Here is a 16605-nt window from a genome sequence, read left to right as displayed (position 1 = left end):
GGTATAATGACGAGAAGCTTGAAAGTTTACTGAAGTCCTCCAAACAAAAGGAAACATGTTTCAACGGAGCAGTTCCAATGATTTTGCGTTGTTTGATGATCTCGCAGCTCCATCACGTGCCATCACGTGATCAGATTCCAGTTACACTTTAGAATGATCGATTTCGAGTGGATTTGTGCACCATCGAGAAATGCAAAGCTTCGGAGAACAGCGCTCTGGCTTCCTTTCCGCATCCATACAAAAGGCCCGATCGGAAGTCAAGCCGATAGCTGCTGATAAGCTCCGCCTTTGACCTGAGTCAGGTACGCTAACTTTCGGACCGTCTGCGCGTCCCGAGACTCCACCTCTCCTCGTACTTTTCCTTACCCCTCTGCGACCATGGACGCTCAAGGCTTGATGGCGGTCAAGTCCGCAAGAAATTATGTCGACCGAATGCTCGAGGAGTGTGCTCAGTTGTGGAAGATGCAGAAGGCGAAAGACCAAGGCGCGTACATTCCTCTCTGTAATGCGTCCGAAGTTTCCCCTCTAACAACACCTAGTGTGACCGCAAGCTCCCAGCCTGCACTCCATGTCTAAGAGCAAAGACCACATGTACCGGCTTCAGTGTGACTATCTCTTCCACTGAGGTCCCTCGCAGCATCGTAAGGCACCTCGAGCATGAGATTGCACGATTGGAGACAGAGCTTGCCAAAGGAGGTCATCTTGATGCCCTCAACGCATCTGATATCCTACTCCAATTCAACCAAGACTCATCTGGAGATCAACTCAATGGCCCACTTATCGATAGTAGCCCTCGTTGGGTCATGAGTATACCGGAACCTCCACCAGTCCCGTCACAGGATCCTCTGACTTCCTCAATCATGAATAGCCGAGAGCTGCAATCTATGATATCTGCCACTTTGCCCTACGGATCGGGACTGACAGATCTAGTTTCAAGAGTGAGAATGGGCCTCACTCCATCTTCGAGCACGGCTGTGACGAACGTGAACGACCTGCAAAGGAATAGCGTTAGTCCGAACGCAGTTTCCATTCAAGCCCAGGTTGTTGAGACACGAGTCCTACGCAGTATCCCAATTGAGATCATCCAAAGTCTAGTGAATAAATATGTTCAGGGAGTGCTCCCTCAATTTCCATTTCTGCACGAGCCAAATATCTGGGACCAGCTAAGGCACGTAACAAACTTCCTGCAAACCAGTGAACAGGATTCCCAAAGTTGTTTGGTCATGCCTGACCATGGGTTCCTGGTTATCTACTTAATTTTAGCAATATCTGTCACGCTCGGTAGCGCGAAGGGTGGGCACGAGTCGCGATGCATGTCTCTCTCATCTTCGCTTTTCGAAGAAGGGATCCGCCATCTTCCTAGTCAGCCGGGTGTCTCTTCAGATTTTACGGGGATTCAAATGAATCTCTTAATTCTTCTATATGCGACAATCAACCCTCGCTCAGCTAATGTATGGATATTATCGGGTGCGGTCATGCGGTCGGCATTAGTGAGTCTTCTTCAACCTCTTTGAGCAGATTTCTACCAGAGGTATGTACAATGAGCTAACCGCTTCAACTTCAGGAGCTCGGACTCCATAGAGAGTCTCCTGAAACCTACGGAATGGATACTACAACTTTGAACCTTAGACGTAGCGTCTTCTGGAGTGCATATTGTATCGATCGCAGCGTATGTGCTGCTCTTCAAAGACCGCTTTCAATTCCGGACGCCGCCATCAACACCCAATTCCCCAATCTGGATGACGATGTCACTGGATTGAGTTCTAGGCCTTTCTTAGATCAAATCCACTATCATCAACTTCAATCAGAGATGATCCAGATCCATTTCCAAGGACAGCCCTTACCCGAGGGCATGTCCTGGGAAGATTGGTTGCAGAATATGGAGAAGAAGCTTCAAGCATGGTACGAAAAATCAAAGGCTGAAGCCAGCAATAGCGAGCTCGTAGAGTTCGCATTAGCACGCGGCCTTACTATGCTTCACCGACCATCCGGAAGAACACCAATGCCATCACAGCGGAGCCTCTTGGTCGCCTTTGAGGCTGCAGCATTATCTGCCCGGAGCCATCGTGAGCACATCCTCTCTGGTTTCTTTCGCCGTCCCTGGATGTCGGCCCACCATACACTCGAGACAGCCATGGTGCTTCTATTTTGCTTGAGGCACGGCCAAGACAGCATTACGCAGAAGTACAATCCTAGCCAAATCTTCGACATGACCAAGATATTTACTACAAACTTCCTCAGCATAGCGTCGCAAGGGTGGTCCGAGGTATCGAATCACGCCGGCGTATATGAACGAATGCTTGGTCCGCTTTTGGCGTTTGTGTTTTCTCCGATGTCGAATCCGGAGGCTGGGCTGGACCCTGCGCAAGATGTGGAGCTCATGCGTCTGCTTTACCCAGGCCCAGCCCATCTCGACAAATTAAGGTTTGGGAGTAGGCACGTGGAAGATTTCGAAACTTTTGATTTCAGTCTCTTTGATATCGACCAGGGCTTCTTTGATATGGGGGCAAACGCGCAGGTTGTAGATGGGAATGGGACGCCCGGTACTGCGCTGTCGGATCATACTCTCCGTTTGGATGATCTAGGACTAGTCTTTTGACGATGAATGAGATAAGAGGACGTTAGTATCGACATGACTTCACAATTCTTAACGCTATGGCTCCACAGAGCTCGAAGCAGCTATGGAAATTGTTATCCAAAAGCTCGTATGAAATACGCATTATTGTTTTCGACTAGTACACTAAAAAAGACTGACCGTTGTAGTTAATGCGCACCGTTCGTACCGTTCGTCGCCCCGTTGGTCGTCTTGCCAACCTCAAAATCGACATAAGCCATCCCACAAATCCACTCAACGACCGGCTCATACAGCAGCATCTTCGCCTTGCTGCTATTCATAGCCCCAGAAAGCGCCACCCAGTTCAGCACCTCATGCCCACCATGCCCCGCCTCCTCCTCTACCTCCGCATACGTCAACTCGCTCAACCACTTCCCATCTCCCGCACAGAATTTATCCAAGAACCCTCGATCCCACTCCCAATTGACAAGCGGATGTTTCGAGTTCAACGGGTACTCGTTCTTCTTCGCCATCTCGATCTCATAGTCATCCAACCTAGCCAGCAAATCCGGATGCTCCTTCAACACCGGCTTCCCCTCGGTCTGGAACTTCTTCATCAGCGCCAGGAACGGGTCTGAGGGTGGGTCGCCGGCTTGTGTGGGGCTCCAGTACGGCGGCCAATGCGACAGACCGCCCGTACACATGAACGCGACCCGCGTCTCGTCCGGCAGCGCCAATGCCGCTTTCCGACACGCCTCCCCCAGCGCAAACGCTCGCGAGTACTTCATCAACGGCGGCGTGAACACGTTCAGGAAAATCGGGATGATCGCCACGTTCTCTAGCTCCGGCCGCATGAGCACCCACGGCATCATGAGGTTGTTCCCGTACTCCACCGTCCCCGTCCGCGCAACATCAAACCCATCTTCCACCAGCGAGTGGATGAGGTGTTCCGCGACTTTTGGGTTGCCGGGGAAATGTGTTTTCTTGGGGATGCGGAGGGTTTCCATCCACTGGTCCGCGGGGCCGACGTGGGTTTCGGCGACGCTGACGGCGATGGTGGGCATGAGGTTGCGGTAGAAGTTTTCGAAATGGTCGTCGAGAAAGGCGAAGATGATGTCTGGTTTTGCTGCTTCCAGGCTGATGCCTAGATCTCTGGTAGCTTTCTCGGTGCGCTCGCGGGCTTCTGAAGTGGCAGTCTCGGGGAAGGCGAGCGCGCCTGGAGGGTATGAAGTCAGTCACAGGCCTATGGGAGGATTTGAGGATGGAGAAGCTTACCAGGCGCGTGGGAGAGGCCGACAGCTGCTACGATTTTACCCATGATGCCTTATGTGAAGATGAGGGTAAAGAGAAAGGAAGGTGGATATGGAAGAGGTATGAGGTTGAGACGTGGAAAGATTGTTTCTCAACTAAAGTTCAAATAACTATACCAAAGAAACCAAGAAGAGCTGGAACACTGAAATATTCTCCTTAGGACTACACTGACTCCGCACGCATGCCGAACACGATAAGAAAAACCGCCTGACCCATCGGTAACATCTCCAGACATTTTTCGCGTTCGCTCGCAGAAAGCGCGTTGTTGCGACCAGGGGCTGGATCGATAGGGGATGTCCGACACTAGTAGACCCCGGCTTCTAAGCATAACTTATGGCGGGGCATCAGGAGTGGGGCAGTATGTAACATTCCTGCAGGGCGTGCCGGTGATGACCGGCATCTCCGCCGGCAACTCCAGTATTTTCAACAAAGAATCAATTCCTATACTCTCAGAAGGCATTCGACGTTGTCAATATGAGTGGAAAGCTAGACATCCTAGTCTTTGGGGGAACCGGCCTCATCGGGCAGTACGTCGTCAACGCCCTCCTCGCAGCGAAGGAGGACTTCGGCCGTTTAGCCATCTTCACGTCGCAAAGCACAGTGAATACCAAGGCCGATTCCATTCAATCTCTCAGAGAGGATGGGCTTGAGATCATCGTGGGAGATGTCAGGAGTGAGGAGGATGTGTTGGAGGCATACAAAGGTATCTAGAGAATAACAGCTTTTCACCGTCACAAACCCACCGGCGGACACTTATTGATATAATTCTTAGGGTTCAACACCATCGTCAGCGCAGTCGGCAGAAATGTCATAGCAGAGCAGATCAACCTGATTCGCCTCGCCGAGCAGTCCCCAAACATCATACGATTCTTCCCTAGCGAATTTGGGACGGATATCGAATACTTCGACCATTCCGTCAATGAGAAGCCTCATCAATTGAAGCTAAAAGTACGGGCATATATCAAGGAGTCCGTGAAACGGCTAGAGCACACATATCTAGTTACAGGCCCTTATGCGGATCTATACCTTGGGAATATGGGCAGCAGCCCGATGGGATCGTGGAATGTCAAAGACCAGAAAGCGAGGCTTTTGGGGAGTGGAAATGACCCGGTATCTTTGGTTACCATGTCCGAGTAAGCTATCACTGTCTACGGTATGGAGCCACTGGACGATCACTGACAAACGGTAGCGTTGGTAAACTCCTCGTCGGAGCCCTCAAGCACCCAGACGTGTCTCGCAACCGGGCTTTGAAGGTGAACTCCTTCACTGCCACACCCAACCAAATATTAGCCGAGTTTGAGCGCCAGACGGGAAAGAAATGGGAGGCTTCATACACATCACTAGACGAGTTGAAGCAATTAGAAAAGGAAGCCTGGGACAAGGGTGATCCCATGGCTACCGTGTTTACCTTACGGAGAATCTGGACCGAAGGAGGAACTCTATACGAAAAGCGAGATAACGAAGAGATAGGCGTCACAGACAGCGACACGCTCGAGATTGCGGTAGCCCAGGCTATCGAACATGACGCACCAGGTTTTAGGAGCGGTAAGTCGTAGAAGAAAAGTATCAAATCTATTGAACCACGTACCGCGCCAATCTACAACGGCTCTATCCCCCTGCCCAAGAACGTGCTCTCCCCAAATTGCTTCTTCTCTGCTACCTGGAAAAGGGGTAGCCCCATGACTATCTCGATTAGCATTTCGAACTACCACCGATTCCTTAGATGACTTACAGTAACCCGTCGCCGGCTTCCCAAGCGCCTCCCACGTATTTTGGGCTTCCGACTCCCCAATCTTGACCAGCGGCTTTCCGCTCCCTGCACTGCTCGCATCCGCAAGCAGTTGGACCTCGCAGCACTTCTCCAAAAGCACAAACCACGCTACTACAGCTTCGATCGTCGGGCCAACGGTCAGGAGACCATGGTTACCAAGGAGTGCAGCTTTCTTGGAGCCTAGCTCCCTCGCAATCGACTTGCCCTCTTCTGCTGCCAGGACCACGCCCGCGAAGTTCGCGTAGAGCACGTGGTCGTTGTAGAAGACGCAGGCGTCTTGAGTCAGTGGGTCCAGTGTCCTTCCTGGCGGTTTGTTAGAGACTTCTTTAATGCTGATACTGCCAAGAGTCTTACCAGTCGCACAGAAAGCTCGTCCATAAGTGCTATGTGAATGCGCGGCGAATGTGACGTCCGGTCTCGCCTTGTGGATTTCCGCATGGATCCTTAAGGTGGTAATGCACATGTTAGCGAGTTCTCATAAAGAAAGGGGGCTGAAGACAGATACTAGGTCCTCTGGTGTTGGCTGTCCTTGAGTGCTACTTAAATTGGGTTCAGGATACCATTTTGGCTTGAGTCTATGCTCAAAGCGACTGAATTGGGTGCTCAAACGCGACTTAAGTGGGTGTTCAAACACGACTTGTGTCGTGTTTCAACATAGTTCCAGGGACAATGACACCAGAGGACTCTGGTATGTGTATTAGGACCTTACGTACGCGTATGCTGCGTAGTTCAGTCTCCAGTTCTTTCCTCCGTCTATCACCTCGCCGGCGTGGTTAACGAGAATCAAATCTTCGTCTCTGATGAGCGAGAAGTGCATTCCTGGATCATCGTCAGTCAATCTTGTGTTTCCGCACTCCATCATTTTGTTTCTTCCTCGTTTGCCACGTAATTACTCACCAAACGGATTGACCCAGAAGCTCGCCGGATCCACTGGGTCGCGCATAGTAATATGCCCTGCTACGCCATCTGCGAATCCACAGGATGCGAAGATGCGGAACGCAATAACGAGCCTATGCTTCAGGTACTTTCGCTCCTCATACTTGTCCTCGAATACAGGCGGCGAAGTTCCTTCATCTTGAATAAAAGCCAGCGCAGGATCACCACTCGTACGCTCTGCTTCCTTTTGGGCCGCCTTCGTCGAGGGTGCCGGTGGGAGGGAGACGGCGGATGGAGCCATTTTAAACTTATTGAGATCGGTTTGCTGCTCTATGCTTCAAAGAAATTAGACTGTGACTGATAAATGCAAACGAAAGGAAGAAAGTAGCTTTTTTAGCGCAACGCACGGGACGTAAGTTCTTCCAAGTGTCATTTAATATGGAAGTAGGGCGTATCCCGATGGCGTACCTTTGCATGCAGGCGCCGGCCCCCGCATTTGTGGAGTGCGATAAGCGTAGGGCGCATATGTCGTCCATCTCCGAGAGCTATAAGAGGGGCACATTACCGTCGGAGGTGGGAGGCTGATGACCGGGGTAGGTAGAGTTTCGACGTTTCAATTATTTTTTGTGTCTACACACATTCCACATTGGTCAATATCAAACTTCTTTTTACGATATCCAAATACTTTCTTGAAAATTTGAACGAAGAACTAAACCCACAATGGGTTCCGCACCAACGACCCACCATAATATCGTCGTCCTCGAATCTGTCTTCAGTCCGGTTCCTGAATTCAAGCTTCCAAATGGCCTCACTCATACCTTAACATCATACCCTCGAACCCAACCCACTGAGGTTGCGGAACGCATAAAAAATGCTACGATTCTCATCACGACTACGATTGCTCTACCCGCGGAGGTCCTTTCCGAAAACGTATCGCCGCATCTCCAGTTCATCGCTGTCATGGCCGTGGGAACCGACACAATAAATCTAGATGCATGCAGGAAGCGCGGGATCCAAGTCTGCAATTCTGTCAACGCGAATGCCTCTTCTGTGAGCGAACATGCGATTGGGTTGTATTTTGCGGCGCGGAGGAAACTCATCGAGACACATGTGGCTCTGAGAGCGAATGAGTGGCCACGGAGGGGGACGTTGATGAATATGCTGGAGGATAAGACGGGGACGATGCCGTTGACCTGTGAGGAGGAGGTTATGGGGTTGATTGGGTATGGGTTCATTGGTAAGTGGCAGTTACCTCACGACATAGCTCAGACCACAAGCTGAAGTCATACACAGGCAAGAAAATAGGCCACATAGCACGTATGCTGGGGATGAAGGTCCTGGTAGCGGACCGACGGGGCGCGAAGACGATACGAGAAGGCTACACGTCTTTCGAAGAAGTGCTCAAGCAGAGTTCAGTAGTGGTCCTCATTATACCTCGGACGCCAGACTCCATTAACCTCATTTCGACTTCCGAGTTGAAGGTAATGAGGCCACAGGCGGTGCTTGTCAACGTGTCGAGAGGTGGAATTGTGGACGAGGCTGCATTGGTGCAGGCACTGAGAGAGAACTGGATCGCAGGCGCAGCGGTGGATGTGTACGCTACAGAGCCGGCAGGACCTGAAACGTCTCCTCTCGCAACAGAAGATACCAAGGATTTAAATTTAACGCTGTCGCCACATTCGGCGTGGGTGTCGGACACAACGATGCAAAATCTGCAGCGGATGGTAGGGGAAAACGTGGAGGGATTCTGCGCGGGAAAGCTACCAGCAGCTCATATTGTTGTATGAAGAGAATCTTGAGACCCGTCTTTTAGAGTATACGTGAGTTGAATCCATACTTGCGAGACTCCGTTGCACCGGTCAAGTCCCTAAATGCGCTTACCGTCTTCATATCCCGGATCATGAAGTGCGCAAAACACCTTTCAAGTTTCAAACCTTATGCGTTTCTCTATCTTTCTTAAATCTGGATCATACAACACCGGCAATAAGGAACCATTCGGTTTTAGTTAACGCGAGCGGTACTGATTGCATTAGTGCAAGGGTCCAAAGCCACTCGCTAGACGCAATCACATCGTCGTCCATCTCCGAGCCCTGCAGAAGGTACAACATGATTGGTCCTTTTCAACGTCGAGTCAGGAAAGACCTTAATCTTGAACAAGTCGCATGTGGCCTTAAAGAAGTCGCTCCTCGCTTCCAATCCCTCGGGAGAGATCAATATCTTCAACGTACAGCATGTCCTTCGCCGAAGAGAAAGGCACCAAGGTCAAAGAGGGGAGCCTGTCTCCAGACGCTGCAAATGGCGAGATCGTTGATATCGTCGATGGAACTCCCATCAACGCGTCCGGTCACGCGCAGGAATTGGATCGTAACTTCGTACGGACTACCTCTACAACCAAGTACCAAACAACCTGTCTAATCTTGATCTAGAGCCTCTTCAGCATGTGTGCCGTCGCGATAGTTATTGGCAACTGTTGGGCGATTACTGGAGCAACGATCGTAATACACCCTTCTCTAAATAGTCATTAGCATCATTGTAACCTCCTACAGAGACTCGCGATCTATAATGGCGGTCCACCTGGATTCATTTATGAGTTCATCGTGGCAGGTATCCTCTACCTCTTTATCACCACTTCCCTCGCCGAGATGGCGTCCGCGATTCCAACCGCCGGAGGCGTGTACCATTGGGCATCAGTCACTCCCGGCCGCAAATTGAGCCGCATCGTCGGGTTCTTTGCGGGGTATTGGAACGCTTTCGCATACTCCTTTGGAGCTTCGTCCCTAGCGGTCGTGTGTAGCGAAGGCTTGGTTGGACTCTACGGCCTAACTCACCCAGATTTAGAGCCGCAGAGGTGGCATATCTTCGTGGCCTATATCATTATCATCTGGCTATGCTGCTTCACTCTTCTTTTTGGCAACAGAATCCTACCCAGCATCAACTATGCACTCATGGTGCTCGTGATCGGAGGGTGGTTCGTCACCCTCGTCGTAGTCGGAGTCATGTCAGCGCAGGGCGGTCGTTCGCATGCTAGCAGCGACTTCGTCTGGAAGACATGGGAGAACAACAGCGGCTACACCAAGAACGGCCTCGTCTTCGTGTTGGGAATGCTGAATGGAAGCTTCGCCATTGGCACTCCAGACTGCACGACTCACATGGCGGAAGAAATCAAAAAGTACGACTCTCTATCAAGCTATCAATGTCACTTCGCAATCCCTCTGCTTACCCTTCGAAACCAGACCCGAAAGAAACATACCTAAGGTTATGATTATCCAAATGACCTCCAGCTTCGTCACAACTCTAATCTTCCTCATCGTCCTCTTCTACGCCATCTCCGACTTTGACGCAGTCCTCGGATCAACCTCTGAGTTCCTCCTAGCAGAGATCTACCATCAGGCTACGGGCTCCAACAGCGGCGCAATCGGCCTCTCCATCCTCGTCATCGTCCCCATAATCGGAAGCGTGATGGGGTCCATGCTCACAGCCAGCCGCGTCTTCTGGAGCTTAGCTCGAGACAACGCCATGCCCTTCTCCAGCACCTTCGGCCACATTAGCACACGATGGAAGAACCCATTCGCCGCTGTATTCTTCATGGGGTGTTTCTGTAAGCCTGACCTCCCGTGCTCTACCCAGTCCTCAAACTGATGATCTATAGCAACGATAATGGGCTGCATCTATCTCGGTAGCGCCATCGCCTTCGAAGCCTTCGTTGGCTCCTTCGTCGTCCTAACCACCCTCTCCTACCTCGCCGCCCTCCTGCCCTTCCTCTTCAGCGGGCGGAAACCGTCCCGCAGGGACCATTCTTCGTGCGCGGCATCGCTGGGTTCGTGGTCAGCGGTGTGTCGTGCGCGTTCATGCTAGTGTGGTTGGTCTTCTATTGCTTCCCTTACGTATATCCGGTTACCGCGCAGGATATGAATTACCCATGCTTAATTGCCGGGGGTTTGACGTTTGTGATTGGGGTGGTTTGGTTGATTGTCCAGCGAGTGTATAAGGCGCCGCCGGTCGTGTTGAAGGGGGAGTAGATGGGTGATCGACCCCATTGCCCATAGGCATTAGCGCCGTTGAGCGAACATCAGTTACCTATTTCGAACTTTCAAAACCTATCGTACAGCACGGCAGTGTTCCCGTGCCCATTCCAAAGTGCCCGCGTGAAGTCATCATTTACCCCATCCGCTTCGCACGGCCACACGGCAACTCTAAGCAAACCCATGCATATAATCGTGCTATTTTCTGTGACTCCCAAATTCTGGCACAACATTCCAAGGTCGGGCAGTTCCTACCATAACTCAGGCTTTGTGTGTTCGTTTATTGAAATAGTCGTTTTGCTTTCATTGGTTTCACGCCCTCGAACATCGTCCTCCTTCAACATGGCATGAATTGCATCGCTCGAAGCTTGAATGTCTTGCCATTGTCTTCACAATGCAATCTTGGACTTCGACTGGGGAGGTTTCATCGTCCGTCACTTGCGCAGATCACCCACGGACGTGAAGAGCTTCAAATGTTCAAAGACATGTGTTTTATAGTGGCTAGTTACATACAAGGTGTGAAAAGCCGTGCGATGACCATCTCCCATAGCCAAAGCTATCTGATTAGTCTTCGTCGTCTTTCCTAGTCCTCTATGCCCCATTTTCTACCACTTGGCGGTGGAAAAGGGAGAAGTTGACCTATCTCAGCATTAGTGTGGATCATATTTCAGATATCTACGATGATTGCATTGATTCATGTTAGAGACTGGTAATAGGGCAGTTACTCGAACAACTTACCTGGTTCTCCACGCGGGCCTTTCGCAATCATTTCCCAGAGTTCGTTCGATGGAACTACACGCTTCCAACAGAGCTTCGCAATCCAGTTGGCGATATCGCCTTTGGGCGCTAGATAGTTGTGGCCCTTCTGAAGGTGATATCTCAATCCCATTATGCCCCGGAAGTAGGAGCGGGGTTCGCCTTCGGAGAGCAGCAAGGTGGTGTTTGCGGCGCAGAATACACACCTAAGCTCCAGATATGAGCCATCTGTGCAGGTAATAATGCATCCAAGCCACTCGGGGATGTCGATAGGGCCGGAAATCGATGTATGTTGGTGAAGCTGAGGAGCACTGGAAGACGCAGCGTTGGCATTGGAAACATCATTGGAAGCAGCATTGCGAGCAATTGGCGTCAGCATTGCGAGCAATTGGCGTAGTTGATTCGGATGCGGAGGAGCTCTTTTCAAGGAAGGGATTGTCCCAGATGAGAGAATAAAGCGTAGCACACTCTTTGCGAGTGACAACACAAGCGTCCACATTCCCTCGGAATACGGAGAGAACCTCGGGCATAGACCAAGCCCGGAGAAAACACAACGTAGTAACTTCTTCGTCCTTCACGGACACGGAGTGAATATGCTTTACATGGTCTCGGAACTCATCGACTCCTTTGGGGAAGGAAGTGGTGTGGGAGCTAAGACGGATCTTGATGGCATTACCGTTGCAAATATAGCAATGCAGCTCCTTCCAATTGCCCTCATGGTCCCGCACAACGGTCGGGTACTTGGACAACTTCTTCATTCCTCTTAGCTGGGACATCTCTTCTTCGGTGGCGGGACCTGCATATCCTCTGCTGCCGGAGGTAAAATCAGCACCCGTTTGTTGGATGACTGCCGACATATCTTGGTTTGAGGCGCTAACACCCGCCCGAGGCTTGTCGCTAGAAGATTGAGGGTCAACCTTGGGGCTAGACATAATCCCATTTCGACTGAGAAGCCCAGTGGAATCAGATGAATGGGGAAGAAATGGGTTGTCCGCCAATGGGCTTTCCGGTTCAATAGCCCGAAGCTCGGCCACGCTGTAGTGAGAAGACTCGAAGGTCTGGATGCTACCGGCTCTGCCTCCTGAGCGCTATCCTCCCCCGATGAGTTTTTGTTAGTCTGCGCAGGTCGACTATCACTGTTGTAGATGGTGTCTACCCTATGGTGAGCGGGAGCAACAATATCAGGTGCTACTGATGCATCTGCCCGAGAAACAACTCCGTCTTGAGTAAGAGCGCGATTTGCAGCAGATCGAGCTGTGGGCGTAGGTGTGGGGACAGCCTCTAGTGTCACTGCGGCGGCTGGTGTAACTACTGGTGCGAGTGCTGGTCGGTTCGAAGCTATCTCTCCGAGATCTCTAAAGCATTCCTAAAGATTTCTAACGAGTCCAAGGCCTTGCATTTTTTGTGTCAAGTTGAGCTTACGTTTATTTCCCATTTTACCTCGTGTAGATCTGCCCAAACATCCCCAAGTCGTTCGAGTATTTGATCTTGCTCCCGTTCGAGCACTCTGGCACGTCCTTGCAGACGGCGAATCCTGCCTCTCAGTGCTCGCTCTTCGTCCATACTGACAGAGCCGTAGCGGCGATTCTGGCCGTAGAGAGCTTGCCGCAGGGGAAAGCTCGATGGTGAGTGCCACTCGAGATAGGTAGGGTAACTTGGAGTGCACGAGAAAATTGTCTCAGTGGGCCAGTCTTACAAGCTAACAACGAAGCAGCTAATGGATTGATGATGTAGGAGATTTATGTGATATGGGTAGCCGTGTTTTGCCGAGGGCGTTTTGAGGTGAATGGCTTGCCACTGAGCTCTTCCGAGACAGCATTACTTCCCTCCATATCGTGACCTTCAAAAGTACCTTACTCAAATGCTCATCAAATTATGGTTACTATGTGTCCGAAGAGACCTAGGAGCTTTTTGCCACGTTCTTGATCGAAGCCGAAGGAATGAGTTGTGAAGGTTCATACCTGATAAGACACGCAAAGCTCGTCGCGTGAAATGTCGAAGAACGTCCGGTCCAAACGTAAAGGAACAACAAATGTTTCACTGTGCTTTCCATGGTGATATAAAGTATAGACTGCTCGATTTTCTGATTTTGAGGTATATCAGGAAAACAACATCTGTCCAGGACCACGTGCGCCAACGAAGAACCCGAGACAAAATCTTATCAAACAAGTCGACTAAGCATCTCTCTGGAAAGCCTTCATCTTAGACCTGTTGGGTTAACGAAACCCATTGGGCGTGGGATAACACATCTCATTGCGTCCCTCACAGCCGCGACGGCAAACCGTATCTTGGCGTCCGTGGGTCGGGTGAAAAAAGGGATTACGTAGCGATGGGCGTGATTGACTTGGTTGAAGCGCGAGAGGATGTATTCTGCAGCTTTCCTTACGTCGTTTCCGCCGCTGTAATCTGGAAAGTAGTTTGAAAGTGGAATTCTCCCCAGCTTCTCCTCCAGTTTGTCATAGTTGTTGAGAAATAGATGGATATAGGTGCCATTGAACCGGGAGTTCACGATGGAGTCGAAATATGTCAAGACCTCCATCATCTCGCTCTGCGAAGAGTGCTCCAGTAAAGGCTGATCATAGCATGCCAGGTCCACTGCGAAGATGATCCATGTGATGTCCTCGAAGTAGTGTGCCCACTTTCTTTTGACGGAGTTTAGATCAACGATATCGAAAACACGATATTGCACGAAGTGGTCCATTACAATGCGAGTCTCATGGACCCCGGTTGGTTCTGTCCGAGCATGGAGTACATAAGGATCTTTCCACAGAGCGCTAATAGATTCGCCGTTCCCCAAAGGCTTCTGCGGATCAGCGTAGAATTTCGAATTTCTTAAGAAGGGGCAATGTTGTCGAGTTTGCTCAGTGTCTGGGTTCATGTTGAGCTGTTCCAAAGCTTCAACTGGAGCCTTCGCCCAGTCGATGAGATTCTTATTGATAGTAATCCGATGCGCTTCCATGCGCCTCCTAGTGTATTCATTTTGATGAAGAATCCTCATCTCTCTCAATATCTCGTCTTTACCACTGCTCTCACTACCGAGAAGGAGGACTCTATGTTCGTAACTTGACTCCGTTGATTCTGCTTCGAGCTGTCGATCGATAGCACGTGACCGTTTCTTCATCCCCATCCGGCACAACATGTCTCGAATGGTCCGCTTCAAATTCAATGGGCGGCTTTCAATCTGGATCTGTGGCGGCCGTGAGCGATCCTTGGCCTGAAGGACCGCTTTCTGTTGCGGCTGAGCGATGTCGGTGGCCGAGCCACCAGCTTCAATAATCTCGCAACTTGCCATGTTGGAGCCAGGATAAGAATAGTGCATTGCCGAGCGTGATGTGATAGTCAGGCGCCGAGAAAATGGTCGGAAATGTGTGTATGAGCGTCTTCGAGTAACGAAAAAGATGGAAGTTGCTGCGCGTAAAGACAAAGTAGTAGTCGTCGTGAGAAGCGCAGAATGAAGTGACTGAATTGCTGCACTGCCCCTCGAATCGCCAGGGGCGCGAAGCACAGAGCACCTGGGCACTTGATTCCGAAGGCCAAGAAGGCGGACCTTTCCCTCTTAGAGGGCGTTCCTCGTGGAATGGTGATGTTTTATGTGGCCCAAAAGGACTCGGTTCGATTTTACTCCGCCGGTCTTCACCCCGCCATCACCTCCGGAACATCTATCCATGTTAGGTCTCATACATCAAAAGCGTCTAAGCTAGATATGCTTCTGAGTCATCTTGAGAGAAGAGCTGAGTACTACATGAGTCTAGGTCGGGGATTGAAGTGAGTTTCAGTGCATTGCCATGTCATTTCGACATCACTACTGCTATGCATGATATGGCTTCAGGGTATGGTTCCATTCTTGTTTCCGGAAGCCGTATAATATCACAAGATGTATTTGAGAACATTAGGCAATAGGCCGGGAAATCTCTGCACCGACTCTGCATTTTCTAGAATACTTTAGCAACGGCGACGAATCCTCTATATCCGTCAAATTCGTCATCCATATGCTTTTCCCGAATCTCCATGATGCTCATCCATGCATTCTGCTTATCGATCATAACCAGCATGAACTCCGACGAAAGCGCGAGGATACACAGAACTGACGAGCTCAATCGACATTCTTCTTGTGCTGGTCAATTCACTCCCACTCGATCGCTAGTGTCGTCAGCTGGGCACGTGGAAATCGAATACCGCAGACCTACAAATACGTCCGCGATCGTTGCCTACTCACATGAATCTACATATCTCTGTAGAATACCACCACCCTAATTTCGTAGGCGACTTCCACGACTTCAGTGTCTCTCTCCTTTCCTACCAATCTACTAGCACTTAACACCCACCATTAACCCCTCCAACATCTCCAACATGTCCGACCGCGCCACCATCTCCAAGCCCCTCCACACCTGGAAGGAGTCCTCCAAGATCGATCCATCCCGCAACAGCTTCCTTGACCTGCCCCTCGAGCTCCGCGAGCAGGTCTACGAAAAACTCCTCGTAGACCCCTCTGACATAGGTGTTGCCTGGATTCGTGTTCCCTGGTTTCGTGCGTTCCCCCCTGCCGACGGTTTCAGAGTCCTCGAACTCTGCCGCCAAACCACCGCCGAGGCATACAACGTCTTCCTCACGCGCAACACGTTTGCACAATGGAGTATCAGGGGTCCCGACTTGCGGGGCATCGCCCGCTCGCTTGGGGAAGCCGAAGAAGACCTGAAGCAAGACGAGAACACGATCATTGGGGTCTTGCCATTTCATTACGCTCTCTACATTACGAAACTAAAACTTCGAGTCCTCTTGGACTCGAAGGAGGTGCCGGCAAACACCCGAGTGCGAGTGTCGCCGTGGGCCGGCAGGATGAAAGATGTGCTGCTGAAGGAGTTTCCAGCGATGAAGAAGATCACGTTCGTGCTCGATCATGTCGGGAATGGCTGGTTTAAGGATGCTGCTCAATGTTGGGATCACAGCTCCGGGATGAGTGCTTTCGCGATTGCTTTCCGCTCGATTGCCGTTTACGAAGGCCTCTTGGGGACCATGCTCGAAATGAAAAGCAGAAGTCTGATGAATCTTCGGTTGCTTTGACTGCGGCCCTTCACACCCAATTCGTGGCTTATTGGAAGGAGCAGCTGGACTGGGATCAGGGAGTGGAAATGGCGGTTCCGGATAGGGTTGAGATCGAGTTCCGCCCGCGGTTCGTCAAGACGACGGACACCGTCCCCGAGCACGAAGTGGACTTGGATGACATCTGGAAGATCATGGAGAAGGAACGGGAGGCTTCGAAGGAGTAGGGGGCGGGTAACGGGAGTAGTGGAGAGTGGTTGGGTACACACGTGTGG

At 50.9% G+C, this 16605-nt stretch overlaps 9 protein-coding genes across 9 annotated transcripts; 5 read left to right on the top strand and 4 right to left on the bottom strand.

Annotated features, from left to right (window-relative positions):
* Positions 1–368: 368 nt before the first annotated feature.
* On the top strand, positions 369–2623 carry BDZ99DRAFT_452629 (uncharacterized protein). Its single transcript, XM_033718285.1, has 3 exons — positions 369–484; positions 540–1490; positions 1565–2623. The coding sequence occupies exons 1-3, from the start codon at positions 422–424 to the stop codon at positions 2597–2599; spliced, it is 2049 nt and encodes a 682-aa protein (XP_033571050.1). The 5' UTR covers positions 369–421; the 3' UTR covers positions 2600–2623.
* Positions 2624–2701: 78 nt separating this feature from the next.
* Positions 2702–4097, bottom strand: BDZ99DRAFT_467792 (protocatechuate-dioxygenase subunit beta). The gene is made up of 2 exons (XM_033721099.1): positions 3830–4097; positions 2702–3770 (listed from the first exon to the last, which is right to left on the bottom strand). Exons 1-2 carry the CDS (start codon positions 3870–3872, stop codon positions 2764–2766), a joined length of 1050 nt encoding a protein of 349 aa, XP_033571049.1. The 5' UTR covers positions 3873–4097; the 3' UTR covers positions 2702–2763.
* Positions 4098–4272: 175 nt separating this feature from the next.
* Positions 4273–5421, top strand: BDZ99DRAFT_452625 (putative isoflavone reductase family protein; the record flags this gene model as incomplete). Its single annotated transcript, XM_033718284.1, has 3 exons — positions 4273–4568; positions 4638–4998; positions 5055–5421. The coding sequence occupies exons 1-3, from the start codon at positions 4340–4342 to the stop codon at positions 5419–5421; spliced, it is 957 nt and encodes a 318-aa protein (XP_033571048.1). The 5' UTR covers positions 4273–4339.
* A 41-nt stretch (positions 5422–5462) lies between these two features.
* Positions 5463–6934, bottom strand: BDZ99DRAFT_452622 (class II aldolase/adducin domain protein; the record flags this gene model as incomplete). Its single annotated transcript, XM_033718283.1, has 5 exons — positions 6534–6934; positions 6350–6455; positions 5991–6079; positions 5598–5939; positions 5463–5548 (listed from the first exon to the last, which is right to left on the bottom strand). The coding sequence occupies exons 1-5, from the start codon at positions 6811–6813 to the stop codon at positions 5463–5465; spliced, it is 903 nt and encodes a 300-aa protein (XP_033571047.1). The 5' UTR covers positions 6814–6934.
* Positions 6935–7232: 298 nt separating this feature from the next.
* On the top strand, positions 7233–8317 carry BDZ99DRAFT_511822 (glycerate dehydrogenase; the record flags this gene model as incomplete). The annotated part of the gene is made up of 2 exons (XM_033724581.1): positions 7233–7749; positions 7806–8317. 2 exons carry the CDS (start codon positions 7233–7235, stop codon positions 8297–8299), a joined length of 1011 nt encoding a protein of 336 aa, XP_033571046.1. The 3' UTR covers positions 8300–8317.
* A 426-nt stretch (positions 8318–8743) lies between these two features.
* On the top strand, positions 8744–10531 carry BDZ99DRAFT_511821 (choline transporter; the record flags this gene model as incomplete). Its single annotated transcript, XM_033724580.1, has 6 exons — positions 8744–8884; positions 8939–9007; positions 9059–9681; positions 9746–10110; positions 10162–10312; positions 10342–10531. The coding sequence occupies 6 exons, from the start codon at positions 8744–8746 to the stop codon at positions 10529–10531; spliced, it is 1539 nt and encodes a 512-aa protein (XP_033571045.1).
* Positions 10532–11117: 586 nt separating this feature from the next.
* Positions 11118–12853, bottom strand: BDZ99DRAFT_526119 (uncharacterized protein; the record flags this gene model as incomplete). Its single annotated transcript, XM_033726100.1, has 5 exons — positions 11118–11173; positions 11273–11709; positions 11759–12378; positions 12447–12656; positions 12713–12853. The coding sequence occupies 5 exons, from the start codon at positions 12851–12853 to the stop codon at positions 11118–11120; spliced, it is 1464 nt and encodes a 487-aa protein (XP_033571044.1).
* A 634-nt stretch (positions 12854–13487) lies between these two features.
* On the bottom strand, positions 13488–14417 carry BDZ99DRAFT_398427 (P-loop containing nucleoside triphosphate hydrolase protein; the record flags this gene model as incomplete). The annotated part of the gene is made up of 1 exon (XM_033716090.1): positions 13488–14417. The coding sequence occupies one exon, from the start codon at positions 14415–14417 to the stop codon at positions 13488–13490; it is 930 nt and encodes a 309-aa protein (XP_033571043.1).
* A 1200-nt stretch (positions 14418–15617) lies between these two features.
* On the top strand, positions 15618–16351 carry BDZ99DRAFT_546014 (uncharacterized protein; the record flags this gene model as incomplete). Its single annotated transcript, XM_033726862.1, has 1 exon — positions 15618–16351. Exon 1 carries the CDS (start codon positions 15641–15643, stop codon positions 16349–16351), a length of 711 nt encoding a protein of 236 aa, XP_033571042.1. The 5' UTR covers positions 15618–15640.
* Between the last annotated feature and the right edge of the window lie 254 nt (positions 16352–16605).

This window comes from Mytilinidion resinicola (assembly GCF_010093595.1).
Source record: "Mytilinidion resinicola strain CBS 304.34 unplaced genomic scaffold BDZ99scaffold_24, whole genome shotgun sequence".
Taxonomy (NCBI): domain Eukaryota; kingdom Fungi; phylum Ascomycota; class Dothideomycetes; order Mytilinidiales; family Mytilinidiaceae; genus Mytilinidion; species Mytilinidion resinicola.
This window is presented reverse-complemented; position numbering and strand designations above follow the sequence as displayed.

Coding starts and splice junctions, on each gene's coding strand:
- BDZ99DRAFT_467792 (XM_033721099.1), bottom strand. CDS start 3,872: ATGGGTAAAATCGTAGCAGCTGTCGGCCTCTCCCACGCGCCTG. Junction 3,771..3,829: donor CGGCCTCTCCCACGCGCCTG/GTAAGCTTCTCC, acceptor CATACCCTCCAG/GCGCGCTCGCCTTCCCCGAG.
- BDZ99DRAFT_452629 (XM_033718285.1), top strand. CDS start 422: ATGTCGACCGAATGCTCGAGGAGTGTGCTCAGTTGTGGAAGATGCAGA. Junction 485..539: donor GCAGAAGGCGAAAGACCAAG/GCGCGTACATTC, acceptor AACAACACCTAG/TGTGACCGCAAGCTCCCAGC. Junction 1,491..1,564: donor CGGTCATGCGGTCGGCATTA/GTGAGTCTTCTT, acceptor CTTCAACTTCAG/GAGCTCGGACTCCATAGAGA.